Here is a 23,110-nt window from a genome sequence, read left to right on the forward strand (position 1 = left end):
TATTGAAGTTTTGAAGATCATACAACCAAAAGTCAAGGACTATTATAAGTCACAGCGACTAGTTCATGATGTTAAACATCGAAAATAAGCAAAAGACACAACGACCAGTTCATGTGTCTAGCACATCCAAAATATGCAAAAGTATACTGAGACTTCCAACATTCTAAAACATCCAAAAGAGATAATAGCCATGTTCTTGAAATATAAGACATGATCAACCAAACAACAATGAAGCCAAACGGTTGCTTCTTCGGAGTACTTGAGTCGGTTGTGGTGCAGTAGAAGAAATGTCCTGAACTTCAAATTCTGGTTGGTCTTCAACTATTTGAGCCATTAAATCAGCTTCCATCTCAGCTTCCTCTTGTGCTTGGTCATTAGCTTCCTCTTGTATCTGATCTTGTACTTGTGCCTCCAACTGAGCTTCCTCATTAAGACGCCTTCTCTTAGCCTTGTCTTCCTCAGACTAATATAACACAAAGTAGACAGTATAAAAGAACTTGGACATACACAAGAAAAAAGTAAAAAAAAAATATTAAAAATGAATCTTGATAATACCTCACGTGGACACTTTCTTGAGTTATGTCCCTTCTCACCACATAGCCCACAATGTCCTTCTCTTCCTTTCCGACCAACTTTCTTTTTTGAAGGTGATTCATGGACACCTTTGATCCTCGCTTTACCTTTCGGTCTACCCGGTGGTCGCTTGTAAGGTGGTGCAAAAATGCGTTTTCCTCCAACTTCTTCCCAAAACTTAGGGCCATTAACCGGCTTCAGACCTTTCCGGTAAGTCTCTTTCCATTTATCAGTCAAATAGAAGTCTGAGATGTAGTCCTCAACTAATCCAGTGTTCTCTAGGATTGCACAAACAGCATGGCGACAAGGAATACCTGTCAAGTCCCATTTCCTGCATACACAAGTGCGGCTATTGAGACGCACTGAATAGCCATTGGTCCCCTCAACAATCTCATATTTCCTACCAGTACTTGAGACAGAGTAACAATGCTGAGCTTCTTCACACGATTTCTCCATCTCTTTTCTTGCTTTCTTTGTGTGTCTTCCAATCTCCTTGCAAGCTATCTTGTACCTATTTACAATTCTTTGCATTGCATCTCTTCTTATGAGCTCAAGCATCTGCACAAATGGCTTCTTCCTTGCAATCTTCAAAGTTCTATTGAAAGACTCTGTCAGATTGTTGTGAGTATCCGCACAACAACAACCAATCCTAAAAAAAGCTCTGCACCACGTACGATGATCTTTCTTCAGCAGATCATCACATGCCTTTGGATCAAATTCTCTGAAAAATTTTAGATTCTCCTTGAAATCAGCACCGTTATAACTGCTTGCAACTCTCCAAAACAGGGGCTTTAAAGTGTCAGACTTGTGCAGTTTCTTCAGATTAGCGTAGATGTGTCTAGCACATGCTCGATGCTCAGCCTTTGGCAACTCCGTACCAACACCATGAATCAAACTTCTATGCATGTCAGATATGATTGTAATGTTCTCACCTTCACCCAGATCCAAGTCAAGCTTCAACTTGTGAACGAACCATTCCCAGTTGTCATTATTCTCAGCCGAAACTACTGCCCAAGCTATAGGATATATCTGATTGTTCGGATCCCTTCCAATCGCAGTGAGAATCATCCCTTGTACAGAATGTTTTAGGAACGTACCATCTAAACCGATGATGGGTCTGCAGTTGGCTTTCCACGACCTCTTTAGAGCTTCAAAACAGATGTAGATTTGTGAAAATATTTCCTCTCCGTCCTCTCTTCTGATGGTGTTGATCTCCACAGTTGTGTTTTTATTTGTCCTGAAAAATTACAGAAAATAAATATCAACATAATGAAAGTATTATCGAGGATGAAAGTAAAAAAAAAAAATAAGTGTACCTCTTTATCTCATGCTCGTAATCTCTTAGTCTTGCAAACTGCTCATTCGTTTCAGCTTGGAGTTTATCAAAGATCATTCTCCTAGCGACTTGCGACTGTGGAGGTGAGATGATGATATTGTACCTCCTCTTCATTTCATCTTTTATTTCTGGAGCACTCATTTCTGGATCACGCCTAATGTCTTCTAAAAATAGATCAGCTATCACAGGACTCTTGATCTGTTTACACATCCCCACTGGATGACACTGATGCTCGTCCTCATAGGTTTTCACCATCCACTTCCCGATTGGATTCTCCACTGAACAATAGATGCGCCATCCGCAATCTTTCTCATTACACCTTGCACTGAGTTTAGTCTTCTCCCATCTATTATGATGGTCTGAATAATACTGCAATAAATAAATAAAAACATAATAGAGTAAAGAAATAGAGGGAGTTTAAGAATTCTCTCTCTCAATGTATTCAGATATCTATTTCCAATCCAAGCTCTCTCTAGAATAGTATAAAACATAGCCGTAAACAATGACTTAAAATAGTAAAATAGGATTTTTAGTCGTGTAGGGGCATTCTGATAATTTGTGGTGACTTCTGGGCCTAAGTCAGTCATAAAATAAACTCAGTCCGTTTTCTGGGATCACCGTCGATCGACACCAAGGCAGACGTACCGTCGATCGACACCAAGGCTATGTTTTTGCTCTCCATTCCTTTAGTTCCCTCTGGGGGAGGGGCGCACGCCTATATGAGCGAATCATAGGGATGATGTCATCTTCTTTTTGTATAAGGTGGATAGGAGCACTTTTAAGAATCAGCCAAGTAAGGTTTGTTCCTACCTTGGTAATCCCCAATAGTACTTGAATTAAGCAAAGGAGGAGGAGGAACATGAGTTTGTTTGTACTCTATCTCCAAAATTCTTGCCATGTCTATCCACTCTATACTGGAAGGAGGTTGATTGTTTTTCCTTATTTTGATGATAATTTGTACCACTCTTTGTTAATTTCTCTCTCCTCCTCTTGTAGGTTCTGAATCCCCTGTTAGATTTTGGCTTGAGAGGGTGGGTTTTGATGGGCATTGCTCACTTAGGAGAGATAGTAGGAGACAAATTGAGCAGTGGTTCTCTAGCCTTTCATACTCTAAGGTAATTCTATATCCTTTCATAATCTTTGTTTTAAGATTCTATCTGTTTTAGTATATATGATGTTTTAAAAGGACTACTAGATTTTGATCCGCCCTTGGAAGGATGGGTATATTTTTTTATTTACATTATTTAAGAAATGTACTTTTAATATTTTGTTTTTTTTGTAATTATATTTGTGTTTTTCTGATGTTGTAAAGAATCAATCAATTTTCCTATGTACCATAGTTGTCATAAAATTTTCCGTGCGAGTTTACTTTTTTGTTTTACTTTTTTTTAGAAATTTAATTTTCATATATGTATGTTACTTTGTAATGATATTTGTGTTTTCATTGTAATCATATTTGTGTTAACTTTTTCTTAATAGTATTGATTAGTAAGAGGTATTGGTAATTTGATTGAATTTGTGATGTTGCATAACAATTATACACTTGTGCTAGTAATTTAACACATTCATTGATCCGTATTATCAAATCAATCTAATAATTTAAATTATGTATTTATTTAGTTTGTTAAATAAATATTGTTTTTGAGAATATTTTGTTTCTATCTGCATAATCCAAAAAAAATAGGATGTTTTCGAGTATATTTGGTTGGTATATTTGGTTACTATTTGGATAGTCCTAAAAATGGGAATTTAGTGGTTATATAACTTTGGTTTCTATATAGCTTTGTTTTTTAATGCTCATATAGATTTAGCAGTTATAGCTTCTGTAATCCAAAATAATAGGTTTAGCAGTTATATTAATATGCAGATATAATCAGTTACATATAGGTTTCGTTTTTTTAATTTGAACCCAACTATTATCAACAAGACATGTTCCAATTTTAATAGTATTGATTTTGTTTCAATTTATATGAATTTTTGAGATTTCAAAGTTAATTTTAATTTTATTGGAAACTGTTTCAATATTAGATTTTACAGTTTTTTATGATTGGTTAATTGATTTTAAACTTAAATCTTTAAAATGGTTATTCGAAAATATAATTTTCTTAATCTTTGTGTAATAAAGCAAAACATCAACTATTATGAAATAGAAGAAGTATAAAATATTTTTTTTATTAATCTGTTTTAAAAGATAATACTTGGACTAGTTTCGGTGGGTAATGCCAAAAGACGACTTCAGCAGCTCCTTGTAGTTGTAAAATTTATATTTGTACAAGTTTCAGTGTATTATGAATAGTATCGTCTAAACTCCAAAGTTAAGTGATTCTTTTTTTTTTTTGAACTGGCTTTCAAAAGTTAAGTGATTCGTGTGGGAGTAGAGTTGGAGTTTACTCTAATGATACTCTATTTTAGATTTGAAAATAGAATGATGAAAAAAAACAATTTACTCTATATTTGTAGTAAACATATTTTTCACTCTATTATAGAGTTAGAGTACTAGCACTTTTATTCTAAACTCTATTTTAGAGTAAAAAATATAGTGGGGTTGGAGATGCCTTAACCAGAATCTTTCACCAAAAATGATAAAAGTACAAAAATGTGTTTAAAAGCATCTCCAACCATCTTCTATATTTGCCTCTATAATAGCATTTAGAACCAAAACTACTCCAACTTTACTCTATTTCTTCCTTTAAAATATAGATTGTTATATTTTTCTTTATTTATAAAGGAATAAATAATATTCCTCTATATTTTGCTCTATATCTTGAAGATCTCTATTTTAAGGAAATACATTGAAACAAATCACATATCTATTATAGAGAAAAAAATAGCAAAATACATTGGAGATAGTCTTAGTATATTACTCATGGCTGAGGACCAATTATCGAAAAAAATCCTCATGGTTGGAGACGGATGTGTATTAAGTTATTAACTACTTTAATAGCAACGTACAGTTTGAAGATTGTTTGCTATCAAATAGATACTTATGTTTTACCAAAAAAAAAAATAGATACTTATGTCACCGCTAAACACCAATGAAGAAGAAAAACAGAGAGACATATATCTCCCGACTTTCTTTTTAGTTTTAATGGAGTGTCCTGCATACATTCGATTCAATCCTCAACATCATGAGATAATGGAATAATGATACATCAGTTACACGACAAATTTAGTATGCATGTAGAAATAATGTGACACTGAGTTCACTACCACATCCACTGTCTTTATATGTTTCTTAATCAGACTGGCCTCAACAACGCATCAAAGTCTACCAAAATAATATGTGCCTATAAAATTGATTTATATTATTTAAGAATCACATGTTTTTTAAGACTCACTTGTTTTCAACAACAACAAGAAGAAATCTTGTTCTGCAGAAAATTCGGTTTCAAAACGAATTAATATATCTAAGAAATTTTCAATCCAATTTGATTCATGTATTTTTGTTGGTAATCAATTGGATTCATATTTGTTTGAATACATTATACATAATTATCTGATTTCTAAAGGTTTGCTTTGTTTCTCTTGTTTTCTTAAACTATATATATCGTGTAACGTGTTAAGCCTGGCTTTGTTAAATATTTGAAATGAGTTATAAAGTTTGGCGATCTTTTTATAGATAAGGATTTGATAATGCAAATTGTTAGAGTTTAACGATTTTACACAATATTAAGTTGTATCATTATTACTACTAGATCGATTTCCGCGCGGATAATTTCTATTTAAAATTTACTAATAATCTTGTTGCGTTGAAATCAAATATTTTAAAATCTTCATGTGTTAATAAACTATCTAGTGCGGAAGATTTAGTATAAGAGAAGATACATTCGGTTTTTTGTTATTTAAATATTCCATACAATTTTATCTTATAATGCCGATGATCTAACAATCGTTTTTAAATTAAACTATTCTTAAAATATGTGTATAATCATAAAGCTAAAATAAAAATATGCATACTAATATATATTAATAGTTTTTATATATTAAAAGACTCTGAATGACAGTTATAAAATTTTATTGCATGTCACCAAAATATTTTATATTATAATAATTTTAAATTTGTTTATAATGCTTCATGGAAGCCTTATAAAAGATTAGCACATTTTTTAGAAAGAAAAAAGTATAATTAAAAATGTATTCTTAGGTCACCCCTAGGATAATTCTGTAGGTTCACCAACCAATATAAATATGTTATTTCATAATTAATATATTTAAAAAAGGAAATAAATATTTCAAGTTATATTATTTTTTAAAAATATAAAACGTAAAAAAAAAGTAGTAGTTGCAAAAACAATATTTTAAAAATATTTTAACGTCGTCAAAAAGCATTAAACTATAAATCTTAAACCCTTGAGTAAACTTTAAAACATTGGGTAATCCTAAACTCTAAATCCTAAACCCTAGTATATGCAAAATAATATTTTCTTTTGCGTATTAAAGAAAAGAATGTTTTTTTTTAAATATGTTAACATGGTCAAAACACTAAACTCTAACCCTTAAAATTTAAACTCTAAATTCTTGGGTAAATCATAATCTTAAACTCTAAATCAAAATACTAAACACTAAATCTTAAAAATAATTAAAGATTTAGTATTTTTGATTTAGAGTTTAAAATTTATCTAACAATTTAATTTATCTAAAAATTTATGGTTTAGTGTTTTGACGACGACGTTAAAATATAATTTTTTTTTTGCTTATACTACTATTTTCACTTATGTTTTGAAAACAGAAACAGAGATAAATCTATAAAATTATTAAGGTATTATTAATTATTTACAAAATTTAAGTTAATTGCTTCTCAAATATAATAAAAGGCCACACTGAAAAAAGGCCTATAAGAATTTACAATACTGATACCATGGATAATAAATGGGAGATATTCTTATTAGGAAATCTTCATACACACTCACTTGGCATAAAACGAATGTGAAATCGCAAATTGTACAATGGATTTTCAGTAAAAAGGGACAACGAAGAAAACCAAAAGCAACCAAATGATTTTTTATTCCATCTCCAATTTTCAGACATGGTATTCTCCTTTATTGTTTTTCACTCTTCGTCAGAGCAAGAACATGTAGACAACACTGTCTTGAATCAACGACTTCTAGATCTGTGTAACACATTCACATATCCGCATTAGGTTCATTTTCTCCTACGTCATCAAACTAATATAATCAAAGAACACTGCATAATTGAACTATAAAACTCAGCCACAATTAGTATCAGGCATGAGTTCAGAAACAACTATAACAACACTTCACTGACGTACACCCAAACACTTGGCTGCGTCCGCATCAACTTTCTCAAAGATAAAGAGAGACCTAAAGAGTTAATACAGATGATAAAACTTTCTTACCATCCAATCTTCAAAGTTGTAGGATTTGTAGATCCAGGAATTCTTCTTCGCTTTCAGCCTCTATCCAGAGCTTATTTTCTGGAAAATAAAACAGAAGCTAACGTCAACAAATGTCTGTCTCATAACAAATATCATTAGTCGTGACAAACTCATTGTCTCTCACTCGTGTACCAGTTAATACCTAATTAACAAATAAATTTGATATTCAACCAACACGGGTTTACTAACCAAGTGCTTTAAATAGTAACTCAGTGAGTCTAGTGGTGACTTGTAAAACACTGATGATGACAAAGCAATCACTTCACACAGAATCTAAGTGGAACCAATGCGCCAACGGTTTGTGATAAAGGATTGAAATCTTACCTCTTCGAAACGTGTGAGCTTGAAATGTTTTGTTCCCAATCTCTGTCCACCTGACCCGCTCACAGCCTTCGCCATTTTTTTAGAAACCTGGAGCAGAAAACATAAACACTGAGCCTGGAAACAGTGTTCAAAGTTTACACTTACAGGAAAGCTCAGTATCTCTAGTAGCAGAGGTTGTACGATAGAGAACTCAATATTGTTGGTGTTGCCTCAGAATCAATCCGGTATCGGCCATATGACCAGTCTTTGCAAAAGAATTAATAGGCATTAAAACTATTGCACCAGCATAGCTTGTAGTTAAAACTGAATGGAACAAAAAAAATAACATAAATTCAGATAGTCATCTTTCTTTATATGAGGAAAGACACCATCTCCAGTATGCACCATCAATAGAAACCAGAGTATATCTTTGAGAATTGAGACATTCCACATCTATATATATCTTCACATATAGCAAGCTCCTCGTGACCATATAGATAGCTGTAATAGAAATATCAAAACCATGGTAATGAAACTTAGTTTAAAATGTTCTGATAACACTGAGTGAACTATCAGTTGATTGCAGAATGCTAATTACATGAGACAAATTTAAGAGAAGAGTTTCTTAATGTACTCTCTTGTGAGCTCAGTGCCAATGCGGCATACGGGCATAGTAAAATGAACCAATTATCAGTAGCTTTAGTGCAAATTCATTGTCACTAATAAAATACTCTTTATTAGATCATTGTCCCCACAAAACATCGTATGATGATAGTGATTCTTCTTACTTTTGCAATGTAACTTCACTCTTTTACGGTGACGTCTGGTGTCGCATATTTTGTCTAAAAAGCATATATATACATATATGAAATCGGAGACCAATAACATAAAGTGTAAAATTTTCTTTTTGGCATCCATTTCTGACGTGAAAAAAGAAGGGCAAAAAAAAAACAAAAAAAACTGTATTAATGAAACCTGGATTGCAGTTGTTAAGGCATGGCCAATATGCAAGAGTCCATTCACATTTGGAGGAGGAAGAACCTACAGAAACAAATTACAGGATCAAAGAAGCCCTTAAGATTTTCTTCAGAACCGAACTAAAGGTCTTACAATAACAAACACTGGCTTGGAACTCTTAGCATCCACAGTAAAGAAACCAGCTTTCTCCCACCAAGCGTACCACCTGACCAAATCAAACAAACAACAACAGAGAATTTATCTAGAGGGACAAATGAAACACACCACAACACCAAGATCAGAGTTCTATAAACACTTACGCTCTGTCTACGACAGCAGGACTGTATTGCTTAGCCATCTGTAAAGAGAGTTGTTTCCTCTCACCAACAGGAGTCTCAGGGTCCATAAAGTCCCCAGGATTCTCTTCATATGCATCCCGTTGTGAACTCTTCTTCGTGCTCTTCTTAGAGACATCTTTGCCCTGTTTTGCCTACACACCATGATCATACTTTTTTCAGGGAAAAAAGCTGTAAAGCAACTGGCTTTGAACCCGAAACTCACAATTGGAGTTGAGGGTTTACCTTAAGTTCTGCCGCAAGCTTCGCTTTCTCTAAAGCTTTGAGCTTTTCCGAAGCCTTGGAGTAAACCTGTTCGTCGATGAGGAGGAGACGAAACGTTAATTCCCCTTCTTCTGGTCCGAATTCCACATCTCTGAAGAACAACACTTGATCGGAGGAGACAACGGCCTTGCCCTTTAGTTTCTTCGACATAGACTCGCCGGAGACAGCTTTGGAGGAAGAGACACCTTTTCCCCTCTTTGATTGATTAGTAGAGCAAAGGGTTGGCCGGTACGATCAGTGGATGAGACATCAGTCTTCATGTTTAATTTCTTTGAGTTGAGATCGCCGGAACCAATTGATTTTCAGTTAGAATCTGAGAAGAAGAAAATATCAAATGAGAAAAAAAAGAATATCTACGAAAAAAAGATTTATAAAGAAATAAAGAGGTAGAAAGTCGAAACAAAGCTGTTTGATTTCAGAGAATTGATTGCAGAGGAAGTGGAGTTGTGTGTCGATCGTCTCTACTTTAGAGAAACGGAACCGGCGAAGAGAACAAAGTACCAAATTCGTACAATGGATGTCTGACGTGGTGAAAAGAATCCACCTCATTGGCTGATTTAATTTGCTGATGTGGATAGACTCAATGGAGCTCTTATTCACCTTTTAGTATAGTATAGATTCTTCCTGGATCCAATGAACGTGTTTGGGAATCCATTTAACAGTCGTGTTATGCCTCTAACAGTGGAGAAAGTAAGATGTTAGGCAAAAGCATTCCCATTGATGTTCCTTTCACATTTTACTCAATTTTTAGAAATGGACAAATAAAAATATGCAATGATGAGCCTGTGATATTCCCAAATCCCACTGTAAATATAACAAAACGATAATTTAATTAAAAGCTTGTCTCCTTCACTTTCAATTTTGCAATCATCGTCTCATTAACGACCCACGAAATATAGCATATATGGTACCTGCGTTAAGCTCGCTGTCATTACTTGAAATAGACTTTAGGGCATCTCTATCCCTATTCCATATTTTATTTCATCTACTCTGTAAATGAAATAAAATATGGAGTGAAGATCAAGATGATCTTATACGAGAGTTTTTATAAACGTTTGAAAAAGACCAAATTTACAAGGGTTAATTTTTGTGTTTTCTTTATAATCTTATGTCATGGCAGCCCTAGCTTATTGACAGAAATCGAAATATGCTGTTTTAATAGATTACCACTAAACTAATATAAGTGTCGACAAGAGAACGGTCATCGTTATACCCGTTTAGAGCATGTCCAATGCCGAGACTCTCTTGCTCGATTACCGAGGTAAGCTTTTTAATTTTTTTTTTAGCTAAAAAAAAAGATGAGCCAATCGCGGAATTCCATGTGGCAGTGGAATCCGCGCACAGTAACAAAACGAATCCTTAGTTAAAGATTAATTTGCTTCAAATCCTTAAATCCAATAGAACCTACACATTATTATACTATTTTATTTCTAAGGATTTTTGGTTAAAGAACCCCATTGGACATGCTCTTAGGTTTCCTAATGATAAAATATTTATTTTGTATTCAGATTAATTATGTACTAGGATATGACCCGCACCTTGTGCGGGGTGAAAATGATTACATAAAAATATAATCAACATTAACATTAGAATGTGTAGTAGTCCTGCGATTTCGGTTTTCCAAAACCAAACCTAACCATTGGTTTTCGGTTAACCAAAATTTTGAAAAATTAATTTCAAAATTAACCAAACTGAATTTCAGTTTAGTTTTCGGTTATTTTCGGTTTTCAGTTTTATACCAGAAAATAACTGATATAATTGGTTTTCAGCCAATTTCGGAATAATTTTCTTTAAAAAATCAGATATTTTTGGTTAATTTTGGTTATTTTGGTTAAATTCGGATATTTTTGGTTTTTGATTAATTTCAGTTCGGGTTTCTGGTTATTTTAGGTCCTTATCGATTTTTCATTTTTTTGAAAATCAAAACCGAAAGAAAACCAAATTATTATTTGTTTAAATCCTACCAAACTGAACCGAATTGAAAACCGTAACTGAACTAAAATCATTCTTACTGTTTCATACAATATAAATATTATGACAGCGTAGTGGTTAGAAATATTGCGTGATTGATTGTGGTTTCTATTGTATATTTTTGGAAAGTACATTCTAGTTAGGATACTAATTAGCAATAATTATAGACAATTATAATTCTATAATAGCGATTGCATAAAAACATAATTTTGGAAACCATGAATATTACGAAACAAAAACATTTTCATAGTTTAAATATATAAAAATAGCAATAATGAACATTATTTAACATCTCACAAATTCAGCCAGTCTATAATTTTGTATATCATCTTCTCATGATTTAATAAAGAAATAAATATCACGGTCAAATACAATTAATAATAATACAAAATTATATGGTAAGTAATGGTTACAAAATTGGAATGACCATGATTTTTTGATTTTAGAAATAATATGTTGACATAATTTTGAAAACAATTGTGTTAACCTCCTAATTTATTCAGTGATTGACCATTATTTCAGTTTCTGCCATATATGCATAATTTGGCTCGAAATTAGTTAATTACCTTCGGCCAGTGTATATAAATTTATACTGATTTGAATAATATCAATCACCGTCAAATTTATATAATTTTTTTTCCTAATTTTGTATACGATAATATATTCTAAAACATAGATAATACTGATTTGAAGGAAAATTATGAATATATGGCCAAAATGTTACAATTACTAATAGTTAAAACTATAAGAAAATAAAATTAAACGTACAATACCATTGTTTGATGTATGTTTTATAAGCTATTATATATGTCGTTCGTGTAATATAAAAAGAGTGTATAAGTCATGTATACATCTATGCCTCTCCGGTGATTTTTTGATATTTTACATACAATATTTTACATAGGATTATATACATCGTTAGTATAATATATAAAAAAATAAATTGTTTTTATGCATGTCAAACATTGGCACATAATATGAACGTGGACAATGTATAAGAGCATAATATTAAAGGTCTATATAAATTTCTAAAACATACACTATATGCTAGTTGTGTATAAATATATTCATGTGTCTTCCCGGTTATTTATAGCATATCAAAGTCGATATCAAGATCACCTTGCTAAATGTGAAGACTTGCGCCTTGATTTTCGAAGTGTTCATAATAATAGTTTTGAATCTGCTAATATTTACCAAATATGAAACAATTAATTAGGGGTGGGCATTTTACCCGATACCCGAACCCGTACCCGAACCCGACCGAAAAAACCCGAACCGAAACCGAACCGAAGTAGCAAAATACCCGAACGGATATTGAATTAGGAGAGATTGGATATCCGAATCCGAACGGGTAATACCCGAACCCGAATGGATATCCGAAGATAACCGAACATATGTATATTTAGGTCTATATTCCTAGTTTACTTCTTTAATTTTATTCAAAATATTTATTTTTATTATGCACATACTTCAAAATTAGATAATTTACATATAATTGGAAAAAAGGTGAATTTTTACTCACTTAAAATTTATGTCAAGATATTTATTTCATGCATTAACAAAAGTTACATCCAAAATTGAAAAATAATAATCAATTTATTATCTTTTATTTGAAAAATGTTATCTTCAAATTTATTAATCATTCAGTTATTAGAAAATAAAAGTCAGTTAAGTGAAATTTATATTTTTAAATACAAAAAAAAACTTGAGAAATGAAAAATTTAATATTTTTTTTCAAAATCTAAATATCCGAAAACCCGACCCGAAATACCCGAATCCGAATTAAAAATACCCGAACCCGACCCGAAGTAAAGAAATACCCGAATGGATATTACACTCCTATACCGAAATACCCGAAAATCCGAAATACCCGATCCGAACCCGAACGGGTACCCGAACGCCCACCCCTATCAATTAATGTGTTCGTGTGTACCATACCTAACCAATCTTTCTATATGTAACGACTATTTTTTTGAATTTTATAGATAGTGATTATAATATTTGACTGTTTTTATGTTGGTTATGAACTTATGATCATTTACGGTTCTTATGTTAAATTTTGAACCAAAACGCGGCAAAGTAAAACGTGAGTATAGTGTTTGAAAGTCAAATATTATAATCAATAATATAATAAAATTATAATATTTATATTTTAATGTACAATTAGTTATAATATGAATTTATATGGTAAGTAATGGTTACGAAACGTGGGTACTTACTTCTATAAATAATATGTTGTCATAATACAAATAATCAATTTTTTCAAATCAACCTCCCAAATTTACTCACTGTTTGGCGATGGTATAGTGGATTTGATTCAAAGATTTGAATTGATCATGTGTATTTCCTCCTAAACCGTTACGCACCGAAGGTAACTAATTTCTATAATTTTGAGCCAAATAAGAACAATCACCGTCAAATCACTATAAATTTGGTTCATAATTTTATATGCTTCCTATATTCTAAAACATGCAATAATATTATATGGTTCCTATATTCGTGATGTTGAAAAAAAGAATATGCAATATAAAAGAATATATAAGTAAAAGAATATATAAAATAATGTATAAGTAAATGTATACATATTCACTTTTTTACATATTACATACTGCATATTGCATACATATATAAAAGAATGTATAAGTAAAAGAATATATAAAAGAATGTATATGTAAATGTAAATGTATACATATATGCATTTCTTACATATAATATATAAAATAATATATAAAATAATGAATGTATAAGTTATGTATACACGTTTTAAGCGGAGAAGAATTTCACTATACATTTATGTCGAATATAATCTCCTAACGTATTATGCATGTCGAACAGAAGCAATGCATATGTGTCATCTTACCCTAGTATAAATATAAAGAAGAACATGTAACAAACATAATAGTACCAATGGCATTATATGTAATAATCCTAGTAAATCAAGGATAATTGTAAATGATGGCCGAGAAGGATTGTGAGGATGACACATATGCATAATGGCAACATTGAAATTAGTTTACTCTTTAAAGGTTAATTTTTTAAAATGCTTCTTGATTAATAATAAGGGGATCTGAAGGTGCCTTAACATATGTTAAATTAATAAAGCTGTTGTAGACAGCAAAATATAGATTAATACATGTGTCGTAAGGGAATGCTTTGGCTCTTGAAGTCAAAGTACGTCTCCATTCCTTAAGAGCATCATTATCGGACGTCCTTAGCATGTATCTTAGCATTAATTTCATTTAATTTAAATGAAAAAGAGTGAATATCAGTTGGGACGCGTCTTAGCTAAGAAGTTTTCTTCGACGTCCTTAGAGACACGTGTTGCCCATTGACGTCTCTTTCTCTCTCTCCTGAAATCAACTCTGCCTCTCTCTCCGACATCTCTCCTAGACGATCTCTCCTTGGCTCTGCTCATCCTCTCCATGAATTCCTCCAAAGCTTGCTTCTTCCACTCTCTTCTTCGACCCATCTCGCTTCCCCAGTTCACCTATGGCGTCTTCTCAAAACGTAAGCTTCTATTCCTCTGATTACATCCGAATCTGTCAATTGATTCTGTCAATTGATCAAAGCAATTTCTGTCAATTGATCAAAGCAATCACTTATCTGTCAATTGGTTATGTTTTGTTGCTTTTGTTTAATTTCTTGTGGGTTTCTTAAATATGACAATTGATGTTGATGTTATCGAAGTCTCCTCCCGTTTTTAGTTTCTTTAGGTGATGTTTGTGTTGATTTCCAAAATCATTGGTTTATGCACAAGGATTAGTTGAAACGTTATTTTTCAATCCCATGATGATGTTGATGATGATAATTACCCGTTGAGTGATTGTATAATTTTTGTGGTAAAAAGAGAGTATTAAGATATGGATTCTACAAAGAGTTTGTTTCAGAAGCAGCAAATGCGTGGAGAATCCAAATATAAAGGTGGCTCAGGTGGTTGTGGTGGTAGTAATGGCTCTTTGATATTTAAACAGGCGAAGCTTGCTAGAGCAGAAGCTGGCAGATGCTGATGTTTCTGAAGAAGATCAAAACAATCTTCTCAAGTTTCTGGAGAAGGAGACAGAGTACATGCGCCTTCAACGCCATAAGCTAGTGTTCTGATGATGATAATTACCCGTTGAGTGATTGTATAATTTTTGTGGTAAAAAGAGAGTATTAAGATATGGATTCATTCTACAAAGAGTTGGTTTCAGAAGCGGCAGATGCGTGGATAATCCAAATATAAAGGTGGCTCAGGTGGTTGTGGTGGTAGTAATGGCTCTTTGATATTTAAACAGGCGAAGCTTGCTAGAGCAGAAGCTGGCAGATGCTGATGTTTTTGAAGAAGATCAAAACAATCTTCTCAAGTTTCTGGAGAAGGAGACAGAGTACATGCGCCTTCAACGCCATAAGCTAGTGTTCTGCAATGCTTTCAGTGTTGTATGTAACTGATTTCAGTGTTGAATTTTTAGTTTTCTGTTGTTGCTATTCCTGTTGTAATTTTTTTTTCTTTTTCTAAGTCCTAGCAATAATGTACTCATTTTGATGTGTCTCTAAGCTTTGTTTCTTAACATCATTATATTAATAAAAAACACCTAAGGACTTGATTTTTGGTCCTTGCAATAAGGATGCTCTAAGATTCTCTAAATCTAGGGTGAAAAAGAATAGTAGAAACGACTTTATAAAGTTAGAGCCTCGAGAGAGTGTCACTTTCAACAAACGTTGTCTTCTTATTTTCTGTGTATTTTATTCGAAAAATACGTTGTTTTTTTTTTTTTTTTTGATAACCGTGGGGGTTCCCAGGCGGTAAGCCCAGACTAATCCCCACGAGGCCTTCTATCCGGGCACGCACGGTTATAGGCGGGAAAGTGGCCAAGGCGACTCGAACTCAGGGCGGGCACTCCAGCTGGAGTTCCATTACCACTAGGCCAAGAGCTCTTGGTTTCGAAAAATACGTTGTTGCCACAGCCACTGCCACTTATAATTAGATTCACTTACATTACTTCATTTTTGAAACACATACAATTATTCAAAAGGAGCTCATATTTCATACAAAAGTAATGAACACCATATACTCAAACGTAGAAAATTAACAAAAGAAGATAAGAAAAATCAGTTAAAACCATAATGCATGCATGGAATTGTACGTACGTAAACAACGGCAGGATACTTCAGTCATCTAGCCAAGCGAACTCCACATCCTCTCCGTAAAGCTGCCAAGTAGTCGTGCTCTCGTAGTAGCGAAACGAGTCGTTGTGGTTCATAAACCCTTCCGTAAAAAGATCCGGCAAATCAAACACCCTCTCTTCGTTGATTTCCTTGTCCGTACTCAAAGTATCTAACGTGTCTGAAGAAAACACAAAACTGCTGGACGTCGAAGACTGAGCTGTAGACAACTCGGAATGACTTAGTTCATTGGCTAATTTCTCATCTATGACCGATCCTTGCCAGATGATTTCTGCGGCTTTGGCAGCTGCGGCTTGTATATCCTTGGGAGAGCAGCTAACTGGACGAGGAAGCAAACCGGACAGTTCCGGGAAGTTGAGATAACCGGAGTTGCCTTTAATGGCTAAAGCCGCAACGTCATGAGCTCGAGCTGCCATCTCAGCCGTTGGATAAGTCCCAAGCCAGATTCTCGATTTCTTCTTTGGTTCTCTAATCTCCGACACCCATTTTCCCCAGCTCCTCTTCCTTACTCCTCTATATGAAGCCGGATTCTTATTATTACTGCCACCGTTGCTCTTCCTCCGTTTTCCACCAGCTTCAGTGTCTTGCAATAAAGATCTTTTAGAAGACCAAGATCCCGACGAAGCGACGGTGGAGGTTGTTATTACGGAAGCATTATTGTCTTCCTGATGGTCAGTAGCATTACTCCCTACGTTGATTTGCTTTTCCATTTTACAGAGAGAGATGTATAAGGTTACAAGTTGAAGTGGGCTGCTTTAAATATTCTTCCAAGTTGTTTTATTTTTCTATTTTGTCCTTTTAATATTATAAAGAAAAAAAATGAAAGAAAAAGACATTAATATATAAAAGAACGTGTCAAAAAGTAATTTTTATATATAACAGAACAGAGAATCTGTATTATTATTTTGTTGCATAGTAGGTCCGGATCGTCAATCAACTGTCCTCCACTTTCAGCGAATAACTTACCACATGTGAAAATTACATAAAAATAATGTGTATTTATTTAGTAACAATGTTACAAAAAAAATTATTTAGTAACAATGAGTGAAATCGAATCCCCTAGTCTATATTTGAGAAGTGATTTTGCCACATGTCTTCTCTACAATCGTTTTCATAAAAAAAATTGTGACATGGCTATTAAGATTGATGACATGTCATATAGTTAAATATGACATGGACAATTACATTTAATGCTGATATATATTTTTGGATTTTTTTTTGTAAAATATGGCAATAACTCATATATTACATTTGATATTGATTTATATTTTTGTAAACTTTATAGAATATGTTAATAACTCATAAATCATCACTAAAATAAATATATTCAAATATGACATTTAGAATTTCGAAATATTATATAAGTTTACTTTTATAATTATAAAATTTTTATTATCTAAAAGTTTCTAAATTTAAAAAAAAAAATCGTAAAATCATTAGTTTCTTGTTTAGATATCTACAAATTATGTAAATATTATTTAGTTTTAATTTTTGATAACTATACAATTTTATATGATTTTTAGTAATTTAGTACAAGTTGATTTAATACATTTAACCAAATGAAATAAATAAATTATTTTATCTAAGATTTTAACTTTATAAATATACATATATATTCTTAAATATAATTTAAAAAAAAAAATTATTTTCCCTTAATTTATGCTTAATTAATGGTATTTATATTAATTATTGGTAAAAGTAATAAAATATATAATATTAATAAATTACATTTTAAAATATAAAATTTAACTTTCAAAAAATTCATCACTACACATGGTGCAGGAAAACACCTAAATTAATAATTGTGACATGGCTACTAAAATTGATGACATGTTTTAAAGATTAATAGGACATGAAAAATTATATTTAATATTAATTTATATTTTTGGTAAAATTTTTAAAATATGGTATTAACTCATATATTACATTTATTGTCGATTTATATTTTTGGACTTTTTTAAAACATGGTAATAACTCATAAATTATCATTAAAATAAATATATTCAATTATGGCATTTCAAATTTCGGATTATCATTTAAACTAAAAATATTTCAAAATATATACATATTTTTAGAAAATTATAAATAAAAAATCATAAAATCAAATTAAATCGTAAAATCATTAGTTTCTTATATATATCTACAGATTTTATAAATATTTTTTAATTTTAATTTTTGACAATAAAGCAATTTTACATATTGATTTAATATATTTAATTAAAATAAATAGATAGGAAAATCTACCTAAGATTATAATTTTAAATATATACATGCACATTCTTAAATATAATTCAAAATAAAAAAAAAATATTTTTATCTTAATTTTAATGTTCAGTTAAATCAAATTTGTATTAAAATATTTATAAGTAAAAGAAAATTTATAATATTAATAAAATAATTTAGACATTTTTCTATAAGATAATAATATTTCTAGAATATAAAAGATTGATTATACATAAACATATATAAATTATCTATCAAATTTTAAAATATAGACTTATATATTTTATCAAAAACATATATAAATTATACATAATATATTTATGAACCTAAGGTAAACTAAAAATAATGTAATTAGCAAAATCGTTTATTTTAGTCTAATTATAACCAAAAATTATGATTAAAAAATGATATAGCCCAATGTACCAAATGCAAGTAATGATATCAATCAAAATATGAACAACTAAATCAACCAATTATTATGACGTATCTATTTTGCATATATTCATATACGTGAATAAATTTTCAATATTTTACAAGTTATGTTTATTAATGAATATCTGATTTACTTTTTTTATTTTTCTAAAATAAGATATATCAAATTATAAAAATTTTTATGAAATATATTTACAAATATAAGAGGATAAATTGAATTATCTACTAATACGATAATTTTAACCTAATGAGAAAAATCATCATTAATTTAACCGTCTATATACAACTCAAAATAAATAAATAAATAAAAAGTTGAAATAATACAAAATATCATACTTAAAACATAAAGATATTTAATACAATTTTTTATACATACAAATAAAATATTACTTAAAACATATAAACAAACAAAGTAAAGTACTTATTTGTAAATATTTATTCTCGTGCATGAGCACGGGAGAATCACCTAGTAACTATTAGAAGGCATTGTTTATGTTAACTCTGGAACTGTCCTAAATTTATTTCTATGCACTAGTAAAATCCAGCATAAAAAAAAATCTGCTAAAAAAGTTGATAAATATGATTAGAAAGATTATTTTATCTCTATGATAAATATCTATATTTTTAAAAGGATATCGGCTTTTGAAACTGTTATAAATATGAACTAAAAATTATAAAACTATTTATTCATATAATAAAATATAAATTCTAAATATATATATATATATATATAAATTCTAATAAGTTTCTGCTCTTAAATTTATTGCTTTCTTCGAATTTAACTCGTGTTTGTTCATAGGAATATAAATGTCTCTCGTCTGATAAATGGACCGACCATCCTGCATGCGCGTCACCTTCATAACCCATGAACGTTGGCTTGGAGTTGGAACGTCATAATTATGAATAAGTAGCACTGTGTGTGGGGAGTGTGTACTTGTATTTTCTGCATTATAGACTTATATAGTACATAAAGGTTTTATGTTGACGCACAATTTCTTTTTGATCATCCAGGTATTCGGACCTCACACTTAGTCCGATTATCCCACCGCGTCCAACCAGAACTGGCGAAGAAGATCCTGAAGGCCAAACAAAAACCATGTTAAATCCATTGTGATCGGGATTTGAACTCGTGATGACGGGCACCTCAGTCGAGGCTCCTTTACCACCAGACCATAAGACCCGATTAAACAAACACTTAGTAAATATTAAGTGAAATATATGTAGGTTAATATCCACGGGAAAACAAGGTCAAACATGGTAAAGATATGTCATATGTGCAAAGGATTAGCATTTTTTGTTCATTTTTTAACATTGATTGCTAGAAGTTCATTCTTGCACAATTTCCTTTACAATAGAACGACATATGTTCATAATTAACTTGGACGTTGGAACACAATAATTTTGCGAAAAAAAAGAATGCATTATAGTTAATTAGTTAAGAAAATAAAAATCCAACCACGAGACGAGAATCATGTTATTAAACAACCCCTTCCCGTCTTTCACCTAGAGGTGTCAAAATAGGTAAACCAACCCAAACCAAACCATATCCAAATGGTTTTAGGCTTATATGGATATTGGATAAAACCAATCCATTTGACAAATACATTTGGTCAATCCATAACTCTTTTATATTACTGATTTAATGGTTAACCCATGCACAATAATTTTATAGTTTAAATGGTTATTATGTGATATAATAAAGAGAAAAAATATTAAGTAAAAAGTATTTATTAGGACTGTAAATAAAAATATTGTTTGGAATTAAAAACACATTTATAAATTTTGGTGGAAAATATAATTTTGCTATTTGGCTGAAAAAATAATTTTTTTTTATTTTAGTGAAAATTAATATATTTAACGATTTCGCAGGAAAACACCTTTTGCAATTGTGGCGGGAAAACACGATTTTTTGCAATTGTGGCGGAAAAAACGATTTTATGGTTTTAGCGGGAAAACTCATTTTTGCGGGAAAATTTGATCTTAATGTTTGACACGAATACCCGATTTTATTGTTTTGACGGGAAAACATGATTTAACAATTTTGGCGGAAAATTCGATTTTGCAGTTTTGCGGGAAAACACGATTTAACTGTTTTAGCGAAAAACATGATTTAATGGGTTTGATGAAAAACTTGATTTTATGGCTTTGACAAAATTATGATTAAATTTGACTTATTAAAAACCAACATAATATATATATATATATATGGGAATTCGGCCAAAAAAACACGAACTTTACACGAATTGCCAAAATAAACATGTACTCGAGTCTGGCCAATAAAATCATAAACTTTCGTTGACTTTTTTAATTTATTAAGAAACTTACGATTGACTGACCAAAATAACAAACCGTTAACCGACAGTTAAAACTGTGTTAATCCACCATTAAATACTACCGTTAAGTGAAACGACGTCGTTTCATTCAATTCTTTTATTTAAGACAAAATCTTAAAATTGTTGTTGGTTGGACTCGAACCCACATACTCTTGGACTTAACAGAGGGGAATTTTGCCACTGGGCTAGTGAGACTTCTTGAAAGATTAGATACAAATTTAGTTTTATTGATCAAAAGTAGGGGTGGGCATATAATCCGGACCCGATAACCCGAACCGAACCCACACCGATAAAACCGGGTCGGATCGGGTTCGGATCTTGTAAAAAAACCGATTGGGGCTGAATTTTTGGTATAATGGGGTTTGGACCGGTTCGGGTTAAAACCCGGGATCCATTCGGGTTTTGAGTATACCCGACCAAATAACCCTAAGACACTACTTTCCCCATTTCCCCTCTTTCGATTAGGGATTTGATATCCAAAATATTCTAAATATCTCAACTTTCTCTCTCGAAAAATCTTGTTCTCCCTAAATCCCGATACCCGAAATCGTTTCCTTAATCCAATCCTCTTCGAATCTACTTTCTGCAAGTCGTGAACCCTAGAATATCGTTTCTTATATAAGCCTATGAGATGGAGAAAGAAGTCGATCAAATAAGTATTCATCTCCTACCTCAATAGCACTCGCAGAGGTAGGTTTCTTGCTTCTTTGCACTTCAATTAGTTAGTATTAACTTCTTTTGTTTCGGTTTCGTAAGTGGCTTTGTATTTCAAGTATATCGGTTTTCTCTTTTAAATTGTCAGACACGAACAGAGTTCGAGAATGTGAGCCTTGAAGACTGAAGCTGCTGACGATCTTTGGTCTTTGAGAAAGGTACACTTAACTTTCAGACTTAGTACTTTTAACATTTCACATGTTTGTCCACATTTTAACTATGCCTTTGATGATCTTTGATGCTTTGCAGAGTTTGAGAAGGTGAGACTCGAAGACTGAAGCTGATGAAGATCGTTTTGTTTCATTTCCATGTTGGTTTTTATTTTATTTTTCATTTGAGATATGCATTCTCTGAGCTTTGACAATTGCTTTTAAGGTTTTGGTGTTGGTTTTTTTTATCTTTGTTGCTTATGCACTACGTTGAATTTTAATAAAGGTTAAGAGATTTGCTTTCATTTTGTTATTTCATTGTTATTTTTATATTCATTCACGTTTGTAAGCATTGTAAAAGAAACATAGACATGATAAGGTAAGCAGGGACGTATCACATATGCATTGTCAAGATTATAACGGGGTTTATTAGTACTTTCTGGTATCATATAGGTATTTGGATACCCGAAACCCGGTTTAAAACCGAAACCCGAATATTAAACGGGTTCTACCGGGTTTAGGATGTGTTACCAAATCCGACCTGAACCCGACAAAACCCGAACCAAGACCAAACCGAACTTTTACAATACCCGAATGAGGCTGATTTTCCTAAATCCGAAAACCCGAAACCCGATTGGTCACCCGATTGCCCACCCCTAATCAAAAGACGTGGATGATTGAAATAAAACAAAACATAACCCTAATTTCTCATAAACTCAAAAAATTCTCTAAAAACTTTTGAAAAATCTTTAAAATTCCAAAAAATTAAAAAATAATTATTTTTTGTAAATTTAATTTTGAAATTAAAAATAAACTTTTTCTTTCTTTAAAAAATCAAAAATCTTCCTAAATTTTCTTTTAAAAAAAATCCAAAAAATTTTTAAAATCAAAGAAAATGCAAAAAAATAAGTTAAAATTTTCAGCTAAAAATTAATTTTTTT

General features: G+C 31.6%; 3 protein-coding genes across 13 annotated transcripts; all 3 read right to left on the bottom strand.

Moving 5' to 3' along the window:
* Positions 1-109: 109 nt before the first annotated feature.
* On the bottom strand, positions 110-2,807 carry LOC108815529 (uncharacterized). The gene is made up of 5 exons (XM_018588104.2): positions 2,720-2,807; positions 1,890-2,187; positions 556-1,810; positions 260-463; positions 110-163 (listed from the first exon to the last, which is right to left on the bottom strand). The coding sequence occupies exons 1-5, from the start codon at positions 2,805-2,807 to the stop codon at positions 110-112; spliced, it is 1,899 nt and encodes a 632-aa protein (XP_018443606.2).
* Positions 2,808-6,770: 3,963 nt separating this feature from the next.
* Positions 6,771-9,706, bottom strand: LOC108818324 (valine--tRNA ligase, mitochondrial 1). 11 transcript variants are annotated; one of them, XM_018591268.2, is made up of 7 exons: positions 9,146-9,694; positions 8,885-9,054; positions 8,718-8,790; positions 8,583-8,648; positions 7,629-7,715; positions 7,266-7,343; positions 6,771-7,019 (listed from the first exon to the last, which is right to left on the bottom strand). In XM_018591268.2, exons 1-6 carry the CDS (start codon positions 9,332-9,334, stop codon positions 7,326-7,328), a joined length of 603 nt encoding a protein of 200 aa, XP_018446770.2. In that variant the 5' UTR covers positions 9,335-9,694; the 3' UTR covers positions 6,771-7,019; positions 7,266-7,325. The 11 variants fall into 11 exon arrangements, with proteins under 11 accessions (XP_018446770.2, XP_056847028.1, XP_056847030.1 ...); XM_056991048.1 differs by lacking the exons at positions 6,771-7,019; positions 7,266-7,343 and having other exon boundaries at positions 7,629-8,108; positions 8,396-8,648; positions 9,146-9,497; positions 9,586-9,706; XM_056991050.1 differs by lacking the exons at positions 6,771-7,019; positions 7,266-7,343 and adding an exon at positions 7,819-8,108 and having other exon boundaries at positions 8,396-8,648; positions 9,146-9,700.
* A 6,419-nt stretch (positions 9,707-16,125) lies between these two features.
* LOC108816482 (ethylene-responsive transcription factor ERF035-like) lies at positions 16,126-17,028 on the bottom strand. Its single transcript, XM_018589060.2, has one exon. The coding sequence runs from the start codon at positions 17,026-17,028 to the stop codon at positions 16,303-16,305; it is 726 nt and encodes a 241-aa protein (XP_018444562.1). The 3' UTR covers positions 16,126-16,302.
* Positions 17,029-23,110: the final 6,082 nt, after the last annotated feature.

Source organism: Raphanus sativus, chromosome 7 (assembly GCF_000801105.2).
Source record: "Raphanus sativus cultivar WK10039 chromosome 7, ASM80110v3, whole genome shotgun sequence".
Taxonomy (NCBI): Eukaryota; Viridiplantae; Streptophyta; class Magnoliopsida; order Brassicales; family Brassicaceae; genus Raphanus; species Raphanus sativus.

Excerpts from the sequence above, each read along its gene's own strand:
- LOC108815529 (XM_018588104.2), bottom strand. The coding sequence starts at position 2,807 with ATGGCAAGAATTTTGGAGATAGAGTACAAACAAACTCATGTTCCTCCT. Across the intron at positions 464-555 it reads CAAGAAAGTGTCCACGTGAG|TCTGAGGAAGACAAGGCTAA; the intron begins GTATTATCAAGA and ends GTGTTATATTAG. Across the intron at positions 164-259 it reads CTGCACCACAACCGACTCAA|AATGTTGGAAGTCTCAGTAT; the intron begins GTACTCCGAAGA and ends TGGATGTTTTAG.
- LOC108818324 (XM_056991048.1), bottom strand. The coding sequence starts at position 9,334 with ATGTCGAAGAAACTAAAGGGCAAGGCCGTTGTCTCCTCCGATCAAGTG. Across the intron at positions 9,055-9,145 it reads AGCTTGCGGCAGAACTTAAG|GCAAAACAGGGCAAAGATGT; the intron begins GTAAACCCTCAA and ends CATGGTGTGTAG. Across the intron at positions 8,649-8,717 it reads CCAAGCCAGTGTTTGTTATT|GTTCTTCCTCCTCCAAATGT; the intron begins GTAAGACCTTTA and ends TTGTTTCTGTAG.
- LOC108816482 (XM_018589060.2), bottom strand. The coding sequence starts at position 17,028 with ATGGAAAAGCAAATCAACGTAGGGAGTAATGCTACTGACCATCAGGAA.